Below are 18,663 nucleotides of genomic sequence, written 5' to 3'. Positions count from 1 at the left end.
AAGTTAAATTACAAGAATCAAAAAATGGAGTAGATCTGTATTCTCAGCTGGAGAGAAGTTTTTTAGTGGAGCATTTAGTATGCTTCATAGTATTATGGGGAGCTCCTCACTCAAAAGGCTGATCTGATTTTTGAGACATTTAAATAATTGTTCTATTTACATTTATACAAACAAATTGGTGACGTTAAGGCAGAAAACATCTTTTGCACGACTTGAATGGATATGTAAGGTAGCATTGTTCTCTCTGGATTCCTGATTTATCCTTTCCGTCAATGAGTGTGATGGGAACATTTTTGTAGAAGTCAATGATCTCTTTCACAGAATTAAATTTCTGGGGGAAAAAGAAAAATTGTAATCAGTGACTGAAAATGAAATTGCTAGGTTGTTTTATCTATAACATTAAAAGACTTGCAAATGACAGTATTAGAAATAGGTAATACTTTGCATAGAATTATGATTAGATTAGATTAGATGGAAGCAATCATAAAAGGAAAAGGACCAGATTTTAATCTTCTTATTTCCTTTATGTGTCCCTGTCTTGTGTAGGAGAAAGCAGTTGACTGCTTAGGGCAAAAGGGGAGCATGTCTAAGCCCTGAGAACGCAGTACCACCTGTAAAAGTTTGTGCTGGCAGATGTCATGATAGATTTTTGAAAAGATGAAGCAACTGTAAATCATTACTAACTTTACCCTGTCAAAAGTTACACTTAATTAGTAGTACGTGATACTTTACACTGTGAGTTTCTTTGTACCTTTTTAAATGTAGCTTTTATTTTCCCATTCCATTCACTGAGAAAGTTGCTATAAAATCCCTTTAAAGTATGGAACAAGAAGGGTCTCAGCAGGGTTTTAGTCTTGTTCTCTGGTGATCAAAACAATGACATCCTCCAGGCCTGTTCCTAAAATGATAAAGGTGTGGTTCGAGATTCCCAAACTGATCAAACAGCAATGGAAAGCTATCCAAGGTATTTATCCTCATCTGTCCTGGTGGGAGTCTCTTAATCCTGCCATTCCAACGGTTAGCAGTCCTTCAGTTGAAATGGTTCTCTTCCCTGTGTGTAATTTCTAAGCTCTCATCACACCACTAAGCTGTCATCACATCACTATTCCTTCTCTTGAGCTATTCTTTGGACTCATTGGCATTGAATCACTAGAACTGTACACAGTAATGCAAGCCTACTGTGACATTAATACTTGTCTTTTATCTATTACATCACATTTACTGTAAGCATGGACATTCATTATATGTGTGATGATATCTCATGGTAGTCTTTGTCATCTCCACCTGATCCACACCTAGTTTATAACAAGAGAATCTGATAAAATCTGTGATTTGGTGAAACTGTTCCTGTATTATTTTAAGATGAAAATTATTTGATCTCAAAAACAGTGTGCTAATTTTTTAAAGTTTTGTTTTGATAATTTTTACTTGTATGCATTTGTTCCACTTTGCTGTTTTGTCTTTGCCTTATGTTCAAGGTCACTGTTGCTGCTAGAAATCTAGGCAAAACTCTGGTTTGTATTTCATGCCGTACTGAAGTAATCCTAACTTTTTTTATTCTAAATTTTCTCTATCAGCACCAGTTCTTTTCCTGTTTTCTAATGTTTTTTTTGTTGGTTGGCAAGTTAAAAAGTCTTACAGTAATTGTTTGTGTCTGGAAATTTAACTTGGCTTCATTTGGCTAATGTCACTATTTTTCATCACTGTACCTTTAAGCTGTAGCTCTTTGGTAATGAGAGAAAGACCTCGCAGGTGTTACTTAGATTTTTTTTTTTTTTCCTATTTTATTTCAGCCTGTACTCTTATTCAAGTTAGTGAGATCTAAAATATTAAGCTTTTGAGTCTCTTCATGGCTGCTAGAACATGAAGATGACTTTAGACATCATAGTGATGAGCACTGATGTTCCAGAATTTCATGTTTCTGGCTCTTTTAATGGAACCTCACACTTTGTTTGGTGTTAAGACACCTAAAGACATAAAGATGAAGAAAATTTAATACTTAGATTTGTTCATTTCCCTTCACTGTCTGAAGAGACTCAAACTGATCTCTGCTGTCATAGGAATGTCCTATCTGCTGGTCTCCAGACTGTTCTGGGGAGATAAAAATAGGGTCTCAAGGATTGCTCATGAAAGGTGTAGTTTTGAGTTGCATTGGGGTATGTCACACATCCTGAATAAGAACAGTTCATTTCTGAACTGTCATTTAAGATGTGGACAAGATGTTTACCTTGTAAACATCTCTCTCAGTTGAAAGCATTAACATCCCCTGACAGGTGTTCACTGTGCCCATTTTCCTGGCGGTAACTTTTGACAATACTGTCATTGGAAGGCATTGTGGAAGTTCTTCCTCATCTACTCTGATGAGTCAGGCCAGTTTAATGGCTGATGAAGGTAGATGGAGCTAATCCATTTGATTAATTTTGAAGTTAACTGAGTTGAAATGATGTGACTTGTATGACCGATGGTTTGAAAATGAAAGTTAGCTGCAAATAGTGATAGGGAGTGGTGAGGATGGAGAAAACATCTGTGGCCGAAACAGTGAGATCCAGAGATACGCATCAGGCTGTGCTCTGAGCTTCTGTGTAAAACAGGCACTGAGTTGAAGAGCCTACCTGCCTTTGATTTTTAGTTACTGCACTGTGAGTTGAGCCTGATGCTGCAGACATGCTAAAAGCATGTATTTTGTATGTGACAGATCTAATTTTGCAAAGGAGGTAAGAAAAATAGTTAAATTTTGTGTCACAATTGGCTCTAAAAGTGAGCAAGGTTTTGATCTCTTTTGAAGATGAACTATGTATGTGAAAAGAAACAGTGTTACAGGTGTCTCTGGGTCTTTAATATTGAAAACTGACTGGAGTAGAGGAAGGCAGCAGTCAAGTAAAGGATGCTCAGGACAGCAGTTTTGAATGTAAATGACTAGATTCCATATATGTCGCATTTGGGGATCTGGTCTTTATAGCTTTATGGGATTTGTCCTTTAGTGAGCTCAGTATAATATATTAAATACTTATGTAGGTGTGAACATCTGTAGCTAAATTGCTAGCAAAAGATACAGCTCCGCTAACAGAGTTAGTGGTGGGGTGTTTTTCCTGTACTTGTATTCGTTATATTCCAGCTTGATGCTAATTTAGCTGCATGGAACTTCAGTTACTTCTAACAAAAGTCTGATGATCAACACTTCCCCCCCTCCCCCCATGGCCTTATAGGGCATCATGAGGATTAATGATGGGAAGCACTCATGAAAGTTGAATTAAATACACTTAAAAAAAAAAAATTGAAAACCTTCTTTGATACAAAGTGTTAACAACTCATAAACTGTATATGAAAAATCAAAAGTTGCAATGGGATAGGGAAAACTTTGATTAATTGCATTTACATGTAAGGAAACCTATGTTTTCAACGGATGAAAATGGACTAATCCAAAAGCGAAAACACACTGCAGAAAATCTGTAAGACTGAACCTTTGAATAAAAGCACTAACTAGGGAGAAATGTAATAGGTCTGCACCTGTTGTTGTTGTTTAGGTTTCTTTTTGGCAGGTGAAGAGGGAATATTCAGCTAATCTAGGTAAAGCAGCTGGTTGGTCTGCATTGTGTACTGCAAAATGTGGTGTAGCAAAGGGTTTCCCTGCAGAGGGACAATACAGAGCACTCTGGAAAGCATTTTAACAGGCATCGGAAAATTATTGGCAGCAATTTTGCTGTAATTCACAGCGTTACAAATTGTTTTCACCCTTCTGATATAAGAACCTTAAGTGAGCTGCAGAAGTTGAGGTGACAGTTATCAAGAAAGAGCATTTTTTGTGATCCTCTGAGACTGCCTGAGATTGAAGTAGCTCTTCTGAGCAAGGTTGGTGCCACTGATTGTTCATTATTGCACAAGTGCTCTGTTCCCAGTTAATTCTATTTTCATGTCTGCTGCTGAGAGTAATGCGTAGAAGTAGGAGGCTGTCATCTCTGTGGCTCCCTGGTACTACACATCACTGACTAGCAAAACAATTCTGAAATTTTCCTGTTCTAGTTGATCTACAGGAGAATTTCTGAGTTAAAGAGAAACAATACTCAAAAAAGAAGACTTAAGGTAACGTCACGATTACAGATTTGACGTGGTAGACCCAAGTGTTAAGATGTACTGTTGGTTGTTAACTAGATGCTTGAAATCCTTATTCTGGAATTGTAACTTTCCAGTTTGACTGTTGTCAGTCCAGACTCGCTGTTTTAAGGTATGTACTTTGCGCGCACAAGTTGGAACAAACAACAAAGTCATGTATTTCCTGAGATGGTAGGGATTGTGTTCTCTTTCCTTTTAGTTCAGTAAAAATTGTTCACGTGTTGTTCAGCTAATTTCTAGTTGCCTTAATTGTTAAATCTGTTAAAATGATGAAAATTTAGTTTTATGTCTTTATTTGTAGCACACCATGCACATACTACATTATCCTGTAGTGTACCATATTTCAGTTCCATTCCACATTTTAGTCATTCATTGTTTCTAATGTGAACCTTTTTTTTGTCAGGGCCATTATAGGAACACTATACAATGTAAGAACCATGGAAAACTAAAGTTGCTTTCTCCTAAATCATACTAAAACTCCAGGAAATTATCTGGAAGGTTCAGTTCAGAAATGCAGCCAATGTTATACAGAAGACTGGTTTACTAGTACCTGCAGTACAGTTCTCTATTTGTTCTACCCTTCTGCTTCCCAAACTGTTTCAGTGTGCTTGAACAATGAAGGATATATTTTTTCCCTTCATTATTAAACCAATGTTCCTGAAGAACAACTTGCCAGTAAACCTCACCCCTCAGCTTTGAAAGCTCATGAATCTTTTCCCATGTTTTCTAGTAAGAATCCAAATGTAAATCTTGGACCTGCCAAATTTCTTAAGTTAGCTTGGGCCAGTTTTGATTTCAGTATTTTTTGAGTCTATCTATAGAAAAGATAAGTTTGGGAAGTATTGACATGCATGAAAAAGATGAAATTGAAGATTCAGCTACAGAGGCTTTGCTGTTTCACCTTAGTTGGATTTCTGTCTGTCACTTACATAGCTAATAACCCTCATAGTAGGTTGTTGCTTTGCTTTTTTTGCTGCACAGCTGAGCATTCTTTTAAGTTTTAAATTTATTTTGGTGAGTATCACATCTTTATAGAGATGACTGTTTCAGTTTTAACATTTTTCTTCTGTGAAGGACATGCAGATACAGTATTTGTTCTTTAACCATATAGGTAGAATAAGAATTAGACTCTTATCATGAATATAATTGATTTTAATTATGCAAAAAAGCATTGCTAATCTAAAGGGATTTTCTAATTGAAATTTACCATATCTGAAAGACTGATTGGTGGGAACCCACATGATTTAATTGCTTCTGAATATCCATGACCGCTTTTGTCCTATTTCCTCATTTTTTTTTAAAGATACTAATTCCACTTTTGCTGTATGAGAGACAGACAATAAGAGACATTATGCAGCAATAACAGCAACAGGCCATACTGTCAGATATGTGGAGTTGTATATATTTTAAAATATATGCTTATATTATAACAAGTTAAAAAATATGCTAAAATAATACATATACCTGGAAAGGGAGGACTTTTCTTTCCCCTTTACTTTGCAGGTGTTAGAGTAGGTAGAAGTATTATAAGTAATTAAGAAATTTTCACATTGATTTAAATCTGAATCTGAGCATGGTATGTAAAATTCATTTTTAAAATTATTATCCTGAAGTTGCTTGAAACTTTGAGACATACTTGAAATGAGAGTATTGTAAAACAAACCTTAATGAAACAGCAAGTTTGTTACGTGGGGGAGTTTGTAACTAACCTTTAGTATTAAGAACTTGTGAAGTGTGACATAAAAGCAATAGACCGTAACATTAGATGGGATTTTACTTACATCATCTCCTCTGAGCCCTGTTCCCAGTGCATATTGTTGGCTGTCTTCCAGAAAACGTACTTTAATGTTGTATACTTTTCTTCCATAATAGACAACCAAAACGTATGGCTCAGCATTTGATTTCTTTGAACAATCTCTAACCAAGAATGTCTCATCCTGTATGACACATTTAAATTACGGATTGTATGGTTAGTTCACAACAAAACTTGGAAGCCATCGTGGACAGTTTACAGACATTTTCTCTAAGAGTTTACACCCCAGGTTTTGAGATAAATTGTACTTACAGTGTTTTCCTGTAACAGTGCCTTCTCTGCTTCATGGCGGTCATATTCTCCAATGTACCATTCATATTTGTTTAAATCCTTGATTTTAAGATAGCATAATCAGTGTACAGAAATCAACCACAGTTGGCAGAAGCAAAAGCCAGTGAAAACAGGTTATATCTAATCTGCATTTAAAGAAAGTTTAGCAGAGTTTATAAAAATAATTGTAATGCATCTATATTGAGAAATTCTGTTAGGAAATTTGAATTAAATTAGACATTTAAATTCTTATCCATGGTTTCAAGAACTCATATTGGACTTGTTTTTAAGGGTGCTGAAATACCCACAGCTTTCAGACTGTTTAACATCTTGGGGGAACGTTTTCAGTAAACAGCAGTTCTTGTGCTCTTTGTGTGTGCCCTATAGTGATAATCCTGTTTTTAGAAAACCTGTATCTTTATGAAGCAAAGCGTTCTTTACCTTTTCAGTGGGTTGGGTAAGAGACTGCATTTCCCGTTTTACAAGTGAATGTTTTGATTTATTTTTGAATGCTGCATATGGTGTAGGAGGTGTTGACTTCTTCACTGACAAATTCTCCACATTTAACGTGGACCCTGTAAAAGTAAATTCAGAAGGAAAAAAGTTGTATTTTTTTAAACTTAAGTTATAGTTTCATTTTACCTTATGAGTTTTATTTAGTAAGTCTGAGAATAGCATTTACCATTTAGAAATACAGTATTGTGACACTAACCTTTAAAATTTAGAGCTGTCAGTTATGAGTGGTCTTGTGCTAATGCAGCATCAGCTATTTCAGATTCATGCCCCAAGAGATTTAACACATTAGTTTCCTGATGTTTTTTTAATTGACATCACTCTGCCAGGTTCTTGCACACATCACAAAATATTAAAAATAAACTATGAATAAAATAGCAAATGCTAAATAAAATAATAAATATAGGACAAGTGTAATGGTTCATTCTGTTCTACTTTCACCTTTTGAGCCCCTTTTATTTGTGTTGGATCAGAGCTGCTGTTATGTTGGATCGTATTAAAGCCCCTTATTATCCCATTGCCAGCTAGCATTGTTTCTGCCAAGCTGTTGAAACCTTAAAAGATTCAGAGGTTCTGCCATGCTGATGAATTTCAGTCTGCTCTGCAACTTGTTTCAATTAATAAATTTAGGACCAAGAACTGCAGTTGCTTTTGCATTAAGATGAAGGTGGTGGTCCTCTGCTGCATGTTCCTGCTCCATACTGCTCTGCTGAGAAGACAGCTGGCTGAGGGAGCTTACATAGCTGAAAACCATCCTCCCAACGTGAATGTGATTTGCTGTCTGTAGATTTAGGGCTGCCGTTTAGCAGCTGGACCCAGCTCGCCACGTCACCGGGGAGCTGCATGAGCGCAGGGGATGGGGCAGGAACACGAAGCGTGGGGTGATGTAGGAGGCTTGGACTGAGTCCAATTGGGATGCAGCAGAAACAGCCTGAGAAAAGCAAGGGCTTGCTTTCAATGTATAGGTAAAATGCAGTTTGCAGGTACGTGACATGGTGAAAAAATGGTTAATTGAAGATAAAAACCATCATAGCCTGCTTTACAACAGAAAGCATTTCTGTTTGTTTCATGCAGTGGTGGTGGGAGAAATGACCTAGTGTGTCTGTTGTAAGAGTAAATGAGAAAAATGTGATTATCAATGGCTTCCATCTTTTCCCTCTGGTTACTGTCATGAGAGACAGTACTGTTTGCCAAAGCGGTATTTAATTATGTTTTATCTATTGTTCATGCTTTATCAGTTTATTATTTTTCTGCCTATACATAGCACATGGCAGAATATTAAAGAAATTTTATTTGGAAGACATTCTTTTACAGAAGAATAATAGTTTTCACAGTGTTTCTCTGTTTCATGCATACATGTACCATGTTCTGGTTTATAACAACATTACATTTGTTTTTAAGACAGTAAACAACATCCACTGATCTCAGTAGACAAACAGCTATGATCTTCAGCAGGCAATCAGTCTGCTCAGAAATGAAATCCCTGTTCAAAGGGTCTGGGACCAGACATCTACATTTTGTTTCTGCAAACAATTTGAGTTGTCAAAATGCCAATATGTCAGCATTCAGCTTATCGGATCCTGATTTTGGCATTTGTGTTCACATTGCATTTTTGGTGGCTATCCCCAGACACTGTGTTTAAAAAGAGACCCCACAGCTAGGACTATGTTTGCTTTGTGACCAGTGCTGTGTATGTTCTGCAGAATTTTTTCTGGTATGCCTTAAGCTGTGGGACAAGAAGTGGAAAATTCTCTTGCAATGCTCATGTACTGGGTCTGGCTGGGATAGGGTTAACAATGGCTTGTCAAGAAATTGAAGAAGAATGTTTTAGACTTTTGCACAGAAAATAATTTGCTTTCAACAATACAAGCGAAAACTACCAGGGAGAGAAATACAGAATCACAGAATCATTTAGGTTGGAAAAAACCTTTAAGATCATTGAGTCCAACTGTAAACCTAACACTCATGTACTTACATAGGATAAAAAAAAGGATATTTGCATAAATTTAATAAAATTAATATTTCATCTTAACATATTTTTTAATCCAAACATGGATTTTAAAGGCAATTGTAGGGTAGCAGGGGCAAAAGCTACTTGTTTGTTCTCTCCCTGTTGTTTCAGGAGGGCAAGGAATTTACAGAGGGAAAAGGAGAATGTGCTGTCCCAGAGAGACTGAATGGCCAAGCGCAGTGGTAGGGAGGGTAGGAAGTGTCTGAAGTGGAGATGGGTATGGGGCACCTAGGAAAAAGACTGAGAGGCTCCTGAGAACAGCAGCAAACGGAGACCTAGATGAGCTTTGTGGATTATGTAAAGAAAGATTTTCAGGAGGTATCCAGAGGAGAGTATGGGGACTTGCACCCCCAGCCCAAGAAGGATGTTAATAGCCAGAAGTGGCTCAGTGGAGGGCCACCACCAGAATCAGGGAGCTGGAGCCTGTGAAACAAAGCTGGGGGAGGTGGGCTTGTTTAGCCTGGCAGTGACCAAAGTTAAAGTGAATCCTACTTTATCTAAACAAATAATACAGTCCATATGTTCTTCCTGGTGGTATTTGCTTTTACCATTATGCAACTCTCAGTTTCTTGGCACAGCTTAAGGGTTTGGTTTTTTTGATACAGAAGGGCATTTGCACAGGCAGTTAAGGGGGAATATAAAAGTATAAGTGTAGTCAAGGACAGTAGGAAGTTACCAGCATGGGTTATTCTTACAGCCCCTCAGATCCCAAAGTCCCTGGGTCTCCCAAGGCATGAACTCTTTTTGAGGAATGGAGATACAGCATGAGCTAACTTGGCTGGTGCATTTTAATGGCATTCAAAAACCCAGAAAGACCAAGGTCATGTTATTTATATGTATTCCATCTAAGGTATAGATATACCTCTTTACCAATCAATCTGTTTATGAAAGACAAATATATCAGAGAGTTTCCTTTATAGCATCTTTTATCTTTAGTATGCAGTTCTGCAAAAAGAAATCATACTCACACAACACAATAAGTGTTTTCTTTTGCTTACACAATTCTTACCATGAAGTCTGGCTAATAAAGGGATTTTGCTTTTCAAAAGTCTATAAGTATATGCTGGGGTGTTTTTGTCTCTTTTGGGTTTATGGAAAGAAATACTTTTTAAAGCAGGTGTAAGTATATTGAAAGGTAGGGATGAGCTATATAGCAATTTGGGGTTAAATACTAATGAGGCTGTATTTTTCTAGAAGAAATTAGGTAGAGGGGTTGGTGGACAACAGATACAGTATCGTATGACAGCAAAAAGTTAACACAACTTTTAATAGTGTTTGTAGAAATATTGTCTTTAAGATTAGAGAGACTGCATATGAATCTAGTGAAACTACTGTGTGTTGGATTCAGTTCTGGCAATCTTAAAGAAATCCAGGGAAAATGAGCAGAGGGACATTGCCATGGTTCCTTAGCAAGCCACACCACAGGCCCTTTCTTGGCAGGGCACCCCACCAATGTTAAGGTTTGCTTCCAGTACGTTCCCTTAGGTAAAATCACACGGGCCAGGGGAAGTCCTATTTCTAACTGTAATTATTTGACAGACCTGACTGATAATGGCACCTACAAGTCCTTCCCTCTAGGAATCTGGGATAAATCTAAAGCAATTTATTCAAAGATCAGTTTACTTGTTTACACAGTGGTGTTAAATCCATAGTAGCTGCTCTATAATGTCCTGAACATCTGTAGCTTCTATTTAGCCCAGCTGACTGCATCTCTGCCTGGAAAAGCAGAGATAGTTGTGCTCACAAGCATGCTCTTTCTTTGTGGGTGTCTCTTTGTATGCCCAAGCAATTTGCCTTTTCTTCCTCTCCCCATCGTCTTTCGGTAGCTTGTCCAAATCCCCATCCTTTTCTGGGTGCGGGGGTCTGCAGTGGTTTAACACTTGCGTTCCAGGTTCGGCATTTCTTAGCTTGAACCAGGCATGGGGTATAGCCAAGCAAGTAACTCTCTGCTTGTTTCTTCACTACTATTGACTGTGCCATTGTTTCCCTTGCTTTCTGCTTGCTTTCTTCAGCAATCCCTTTGCACTAACTCCATGCATTGAAAATCCCCAGTGCACTCATACACACATAGAAACGTGGTTCTGTTTCTTATTCTTATTTATCCATGCCTGGTTTAGTTTTCAAAGCAATCTCTGGTTCTTACCTGAGCTGCAAACCATTTTAGAGCTCCGTGTACATTGAAGGCTAGGAAAAAGCAATGAATGAAAGTAATGTCAGAAAAATACTTCTGTTAGTGGCAGTATTTAAGTAACAGTAAAGTTATAGAGCAATGCATAGCTGTGCTTCCCCAGAATACCCCTTCCTCTACTGATTGCAGCTTTGGGCCTTCCTGGGTTTTGGGTGGTAATTTTGTATTTAGCATCTTTTGACAAATTTATCTTCCATTAATTTCACCAGCCACTTTTTGAAGTTATATAAATTTTTACTCTCCTCAAGACTATTTGGCAAGAGTTTCACATTTTGACTCCATGTGTAGTGAAGCACAATTTGCTTTTGTTCGTTTTGAGCCTGTTCCCTGCTAATTTTACCTGATGTTCCCAGTCCTTCTATTGCAAGACCCAGGGAGCAATTGTTCCCTGCCCTGATTTTCTAGACCACTGCTGAGTACCCAGCTGGTATTTTGTTGTGCTATTAATAAGAATGGTTACACTGGGAAAAGCACCGACCAAATAACTTCACATAACAGAGCCACTGGTACCACACAAGAAGCAGCAAAATACTAGGGGTCACAAATACTGTCACATTTACTCCAGACAATAATTTTATCCTGGAGAACTGGCATCATTGTAAACAAGGCTAGATGAGAGATTCAGTATTTGTCTAGGAAACATGTTGAATCATTCTTATACTTCCTATACTTTATCCCATACTTTTGGGTTTTGTTGAGTACTTTAGGAGGATGTAGATTTAAGAGCACATTTAGAAAAGAAAGATTTGTGTAGGTTAGAAAAGAAAAATAGGAGCAACTGTGGCATATTTCTATAGAAGAATAATTGGCCTTTGAAAGGCCAAGTATGTATTCTTTGTATATAAAAATAGAAAATAAGGGGGAGAGGAAATGCTGAGGCTGGAGATTGCAGAGCTGCTTTATACAGTATATTTAACACCCTGTCACGGAAAGTGAGGCAAAAATGTAATATAGTAATATGCTATTAAAGATAAAAATTGAATGTGCAATTACAATACCTTGAAAGCAATTCTCAAAGATGGTTCTTGTCATGCATGAGGGCAAAACATAATATATCACTACCTGGCATCAGAAAGTGATATCGTCTTGCTTTTATTGCATAGTGAAGTATCATTTTCTAGGACAGAATGTTTAGTCCTTGAAGCATCCAGTACAAACTCATTAAGTTCTTATATTCCTACCTGGCTTCAGGATGATGCTTTGGTTTATACTGTTGTGCTTGAAAAGATGCTTCAGGTTTCTCCCCCAAATCTGTAACTAGTAATAAAAAGAATAAGAGCTTACTATTTCCTTTTATGTGTAACTTCGACAGTATCTAGCAACTATTGTGAAATAAATTAACTTAACTAAATTTGTATGTAAGGGGGAGGCAGTTCAATAGAAATACCTAATAGGCTGCAATCAGTCTGGCTTAAATGAGTTCAGTGGGGAACATTTATACTAGTACTGAATGTTACATGGTGAATGTTACAGGTTTTGCTGATGCGAAATATGGCTTAACATAACGGTAAGTAATGTAGAATGCTGTACTAGGAGTATATGGAAGGTTCATAAATCGCTTAACATAATGGTAAATAATGTTGAATGCTGTGCTAGGAGTATATGGAGGGTTCATAAATCTTTCTTATAGGACAGGATAGATACGCATTGAATGTATTAATGCAGTCAATACTATTTCTAGCTGAAAATCAGGAAACTGTGCCTTAATCCACAAAAGGAAATGCCAGAGGAAATTATGAATTCATGAACACAAAGGTGTAAACAGCGTAAACATCATGTAGCCTGTATCTATCTTCAAAATATTTCAGAGTAACATTTTTTTCATGGACCTTCATGTGCACGTACACAGCGAGTGGCTTAAGCTGGTTTTTCAAAGCTGTATATACATCTAAAGAATTGACATGGTTTTAAAACTTTTTTTTTTAAATCCTGGGGTTTTTAGTTTTAAATACCTAATTCTTTTAAAAAAAGGTTCTTTCAAAAGTCTCACCCTTGAATCATGGGAGAGGAGCAAGATGGGAAGAAGGGTGATGTTCTCTGTGCAATCAGATTAATCTAGTCTTTTCTTCTGGGGTTATCCTTCCCTCAGTTTTTTAGGTTCCAGCACTCTTTTCCCCAGAACCTTAAGACTTTGATTTGCTTAGAACAAATGTGATACCCTGGTTCCCCAAACAGCTGTAGTTAATGCCAAGTTAAATTCCTTTTTTCTGCTACATCTTCAACAACTGTTGAGGTCGCTCTAAATCTCTGTTCTCAGCAGACATATGCCTGGGGGATGTCTTTTACTCATTTAAATATAGAGCCAGATGGCCTGATGCTACTTGGCAGGATAAAAGTCAGCTTCCTATACTGATTACTTCAGCTGGAATTTTAATGATAGAATATTTTGTTCTTGCAATATGAAGTAAAGACAACAAATTAATATCATATTATTAAATACTAACCTTGTTCTCTTCCAGGTGCCTATATAAAATGATAACATAGACAGTAAATATTTTTCAATTACCAACTTAAACATACCCCAACAGACCCAACAATCTTTTAATTTTGAAACAATTCATAGGCATTCAACCATTAATACCTGATCACTTTGTCAAAAACTCAGGCTGAATGCTGATTCAGTCCACTGGCATCAATGTGAACTGAATTTTTAGGGGTATAGGTGAACATACAGTGATCATATGTGATCACCATTTCGTGATGACTATTGTGCATCAGTTTAACTTACAACATGGTTTTCCTTCATCGATCTTGTATTAAATCAAAAGATTGATTTTGATAGACTGGAGATACACTATCCAAAGATTAAAATCAGTCATTTTCAGGCTCCTTAACTGACGGTACAACTATTTTTACTGTTGCGGCAGATACTTCATTCAATATCACTGTGTAGAGAGTCTTAGTTCAGCGTATTACATTACAAAGAACTAGACAGGTGTCTAAAGACCAGAGTTTGACTCATAAACTTTCACTGTATTTCTGTATTATTTTGATTCACATGGGAATAGTAATTATTTTGTTTGTTAATTTGATACACACAAGACTATAATACATAAAAATCAAAGAGAAGAATGTTTTACTCTTTGTAAATGTTGCACTTTGAGTCTTCCTTAAAAGTTACTTCCTCAATAATGTTTATCCATTACTTAGAAATTCATAGTCTCATTCAGGTCAGAAGGGACCTAGGCAGGTCTGTAGTCCAAGTTCCTGCTTAAAGCACAGTGAACTGTGAGATGAGACCTGGGCTCAGAGCTTTGACCAGCTGGGTCCTGCAAACCTCCAGAACATAGATTTCACAGCCTCTCTGGGCAACCTGTTCCAACACCCTCATAAATACCCTCGTAATTAATTTATCTTCCTTATTTCTGGTTGAAACGTTCCTATTTCAAGATCGTTGCCCCTTGTACTTTCACTGTGCACTCTGTCAAGTGCCATGCTCTGCCTCCTTGATAATCATCTCTAAGGCACTGGCAGGCTGCTATTGGGTTCCCCCAGAGCCACCCCCCCTCCAGGCTAAGGGACCCCAGCCCCATCAGCCTCATTTCATAGGGCAGGTACTGCACGCCCTGTCTGTACTGGTGACCCTCTGCTGACCCACTCCTCTCTGTCAACTGCAGCCTTGTGCAGTACTCCAGGTGTTGTCTAATGAGTGATGAGTAAAAGGGAATCGTCCCTTGATCTCTTGGCTATGTTTGTGTTGATACAGCTCGATATGCTGTTAGCCTTTATGGCCACCAAGGGCACACCAGTGGCCTACGTTCAGCCTGTGGTCCCCAGGTCCTTTTGAGCAGAGCTGCTGCCAAGGGCGTGAGTCCATCCTGGGGCAGGATTTTGCATTTGTCCTTTCTGATTTCAGGAGGCTCCTCTTGACTCTCTCCTACAGCCTGTCTGGGTCCTGGTGAAGGGCAGTCCTGCTCTCAAACCTGTTGACCTACTGCTTGGTGTCCAAAACCCTGGCAGGGGCACACTCTGTCTCCTCTTCCAGGTCACGCTGAAACTATTTATGTCTTCAGATCTATATGAATGGGAAGTGATCCAAATTAAATTTTATCTTTTCTGTATTATGAAATATATGATATTTCTCCTTAAGGTGTAGCCAAACTAAGAGCCTGTTAGGAGCTGCAGTATTTGTGCAGCTGTACGGTGCCCAGCCAGAAATATTAATTACAGATGTAAGATATTTATTGTTCTTGGGAGTGTTTTCATATTTGGTTTGTAATGAGTCAGTATCTAGGAGAAGACAAAGCTTTTTGTGTTAAAATATTATCTTTCTTGCCAATATATAATTTTTTTAGCATTAAATGTTAATTACAATATTGCAATCAAACCATGTTTTCTAATGATCTTTCAAACTATACAGTTTCTAACCACAGGAGGAGTGAGGTTTGGGACAGCCTCCCAGTCAGAACTGTGGAGAAGAAAAGCTCAAAGGATTTGAAAGAGCTAGACCAGTCTATAGATTTCTGCTACAGCCCACTGTGGTAGGATACAGCTGGGCTTAACCAGTATAGAGATTCCTTTCTTTCCTCTGTTCCCTTGCAATGAGATAAAACCCCAATACAATAGAAACGTATTAGTGCAGTAAACAGAACATTCAGTAAGAAACACAAAATGCCATAAATTATGACCTATCTCTGAATTTTACAAACGTCCTTAAACACTCTTCATTGTTGTACAGACTGTATCTCTTCACATCTTCTAGGCAACCACTTGTCATAACTAAACCCCTTTATTGCTAAACACATTTCCTCTGCTTTACTTCACTGGCCCAAGTAGAAAGTGAAGGAACTTGTTAAAAACTTTTTTACAGAAACTAGGATCTGGGAAAAAAAAAAAAAAAATATCACTTGCCTTTACCAGTCTCTCTGTAAAAGTTAGTGCTTTCTGCTTTATATATGCCTATAGGTGCATTCCTAGCATCGCCCCTCTCAGCTTCTGCCCTCTGGACCCAGCGGCTGGTGCAGGGGTCGCTGGCGGCAGGGCTGCAGGTGGCCGCGCTGGGAGGAGAAGTGGTCAGCTCGGGGGTACGGGGAGGGAGGGAAGAGCCCTTTTAGCCTCTGTCAGACTGGGGAACTCAGAGCCACCGCTTCAGCATTGCCGGGATTGAGAGCGCACATGTCTCAGCGGTGCCTGGAGCCTAGAGCTGCCCTTGGTGGAGCTTGGCAGATGGGCTGGGAGGAAGGTAGGTTGTGAGCTGGAGGATGGGGCTAGTGGGAGATGAACTGGGGGACGTACTGGGGCTTACGGGGCTGCCCATGGCTCAGGAGGTTCGAGGCCATTGCGGAGGGTGAGCTTGGGCAGCGAGGAGTGGGCATCGCTCTGGCTGGGGTCCCCACCGTGCTGGGGGGGGCGGCGAGGGGTTTGGCTGGGCGAAGCCGTAGGAGCACGCAGGCGCCTGAGCAGCGGTGTGGTGGCCCCCTCGGTTGCTGCCAGAGCTATTTTGCAGGCAAAGCTGCCATTTGTCTGAGGTGACAGATTTTGCAGGGCTTGTGAGAGGCCCTGGGGAAGGAGCGGAGGGAGGAGAGGGAGAAGGGAGCTGGGGGATAATACGTGAGGTTCATTCTGGATATAAAATTTGTCAATTTTTGTTTCTCTTATTGCAAAGGGTCATCTTATTTTTGGGGTAGCCTTGTAGTTACATCACAGTAATACTATTGCACTCCACTATTGGCCTTATAATTTCAGTTTTCTGCTTTTAAAAATCTGTGTGGAGTCTCTATTTCTCTGAAAGAGAGTGTCTCTCCTGCTGCTCACCGTTCATAGGCATCCGCAGCATCTGGCAGTTATGAGATATGCTTTTATGTGGATACTTGGGAAGGTAGCTTTGCAATGTATGTATGTTTTTATTTCTGCAAGCAACTCCAGGAACTTACCTGCCATTCAGAAAGTAGTGGTATTGAAAATGCTACACACATTAAAGACAGATACATTTATGACCCAAAGCTAATATGATTCTTATAGTTTTTTTACCTAGTAGGCTAAAATACTGTTACAAGAGAGGCTGTGTAGCCATGGAATGTGTATGGTTTTTATGGTCCTAATATATACAAAGATGATTACTTACTTTGTTTAGTTCCTTAACAGATATATGTCTGGAAAAGAAAGAATTATATGCAAAACATTTCATTATCATAAAATACAAATCACTTTGAGTACTTAAATACTTTGATTACATCATTACCGAAAATTAACAGCCCTTGGCAAGGAAAGGATTTTATTACTGCTATAGAAATTCAGAGGCTGGTTATTTTTTTACATAAATTATTTCCAGGAGAAGGTTACGGACTTCCATAAAGAAGAATAGCATCCACTGAATTCATTATGGTGAACGAGAAAGTCTTTGCTAAGGATTTATTCTGGGAGGAGGGGAGAAGAGATGTGAATGATTATCAGCTTTCTTCAATGCTTTTCATCTCATGCCAGAAAGTCTTATTATGAACTTTAAAGTCAGCTATAAATGAAGGTAAGTTCCCTGAAGACTGAAGAGTTTCAAGAATGAAACATTCACAGAAGTGGAATGGAAGGTGTAGAGGAAAGGAGATGCAAACCAGAAAAGAGAAATGGAGAATGCTCCTCACAGTCCTGATTCAAGTAGGTGTTTAGGTATTTTTCTGCCTTCTCCTGAACGCCTGATCAACAGGAGTATCTTCCTTTCCTGAGTTTTGTCAGAAAATATTCTCCCCGCAAAAAGGGACAATATATTGAGTCTGACATCTTTTGTTAGATGTCCTGAGTATGATGAACACTCATGGTTTTTAGCAGCATCTATCTCATAATAAACAAGATAGAGGACCAGATTTTAGAAGTTATGTAGCAACATAAGGTGTGGATAAGCATCTAGTAGTTTTTTGAAGGCTGCAGGATTTAGTCCCTGCTTAGCTTACCTCCTGGACTGAGAAAATATGACTGAGTTATTTTGCTAAATCAGTAGAAAGAATGCAAAAGGAAGATGGTATAGAAAACCCTGGGAGCTGCCTTTCAACACTTGGTCAGCAAGAAGGGTTTTTTTCCTTGTGCCTGTGCTGAAAACATCAGCATGGAGGGTTAAAGAGGCAAGAAATTTGGGAATGATCTGTTAGGGGAAAGTTTCAGGAAGGCTAGGAGAAAGGAGAGGAACTGTTTGGGGTTTGGATAGTTGCTTTTGTTTCAGCTTCTGCAATTTGTTAGCTTGGTCTCCAAGGTTGTTATCTGACGCATGAAAGCCTATATTCAGGACATTGGGTGCATGGTAAAGTTAAGCAGTAATAAAAGCATGCTTGCAGGGCTGGCCTCCATCACGAGGGGACATGCCACTTGCATGGCCTGCTTACCACAGGCATGTAAAAGTTTAAATCACACCAAAGCTTCTAAGATACATTCCAAGATCCTTCATATGCCTATTTTTTTTTATGAGGCTATTTATAGAGTGTATAAATAATGATGTGTTTAATTTTATAAATCTTCCAAATCATGTTAGAAAACAGGACTTGCCCTCTTAAATCACATCTGCGGTTTGACAGCTTTGCTTAGAGTCTGGCAGATAATGGCTGTAGTGCCGTACTCCTTCACACTGCAGCTCATATGGATGTTTTCTTCTTACAAAGGTGTGACTGGACTGAAAATGGGTGAGAAATATTTTGTGTGAAGTGCTTGTGTGGGAAATTCATAAAGTGCCTTCCCCAGATCATGTGTGGTCTTAGTCTGTGCCACTCCTCTCTTACTCATGTGATTAAAAAACCTAGTACAATACCCCCCCCCCCCCCGAAACTATTAGAAATA

At 38.6% G+C, this 18,663-nt stretch overlaps 1 protein-coding gene across 2 annotated transcripts in view; it reads right to left on the bottom strand.

The window, feature by feature from the left end:
- Positions 1 to 100: 100 nt before the first annotated feature.
- CLNK (cytokine dependent hematopoietic cell linker) overlaps positions 101 to 18,663 on the bottom strand; it is a 34,782-nt gene continuing 16,219 nt past the window's right edge. For both annotated transcript variants that reach the window (XM_069793546.1, XM_069793536.1), the window contains 8 exons: positions 16,970 to 16,997; positions 13,350 to 13,368; positions 12,087 to 12,162; positions 10,861 to 10,901; positions 6,635 to 6,768; positions 6,176 to 6,253; positions 5,892 to 6,047; positions 101 to 331 (listed from right to left, as the gene is read on the bottom strand). In XM_069793546.1, the coding sequence (XP_069649647.1) occupies positions 185 to 331; positions 5,892 to 6,047; positions 6,176 to 6,253; positions 6,635 to 6,768; positions 10,861 to 10,901; positions 12,087 to 12,162; positions 13,350 to 13,368; positions 16,970 to 16,997 (679 nt within the window). In that variant the 3' untranslated portion in view covers positions 101 to 184. The remainder of the gene's footprint in view (positions 332 to 5,891; positions 6,048 to 6,175; positions 6,254 to 6,634; positions 6,769 to 10,860; positions 10,902 to 12,086; positions 12,163 to 13,349; positions 13,369 to 16,969; positions 16,998 to 18,663) is intronic.

The sequence above is a fragment of the Haliaeetus albicilla genome, chromosome 1, assembly GCF_947461875.1.
Source record: "Haliaeetus albicilla chromosome 1, bHalAlb1.1, whole genome shotgun sequence".
Classification (NCBI taxonomy): Eukaryota; Metazoa; Chordata; class Aves; order Accipitriformes; family Accipitridae; genus Haliaeetus; species Haliaeetus albicilla.
The sequence above is the reverse complement of the archived record's forward strand: the minus strand, read 5'-3'. Positions and strand labels throughout refer to the sequence as shown.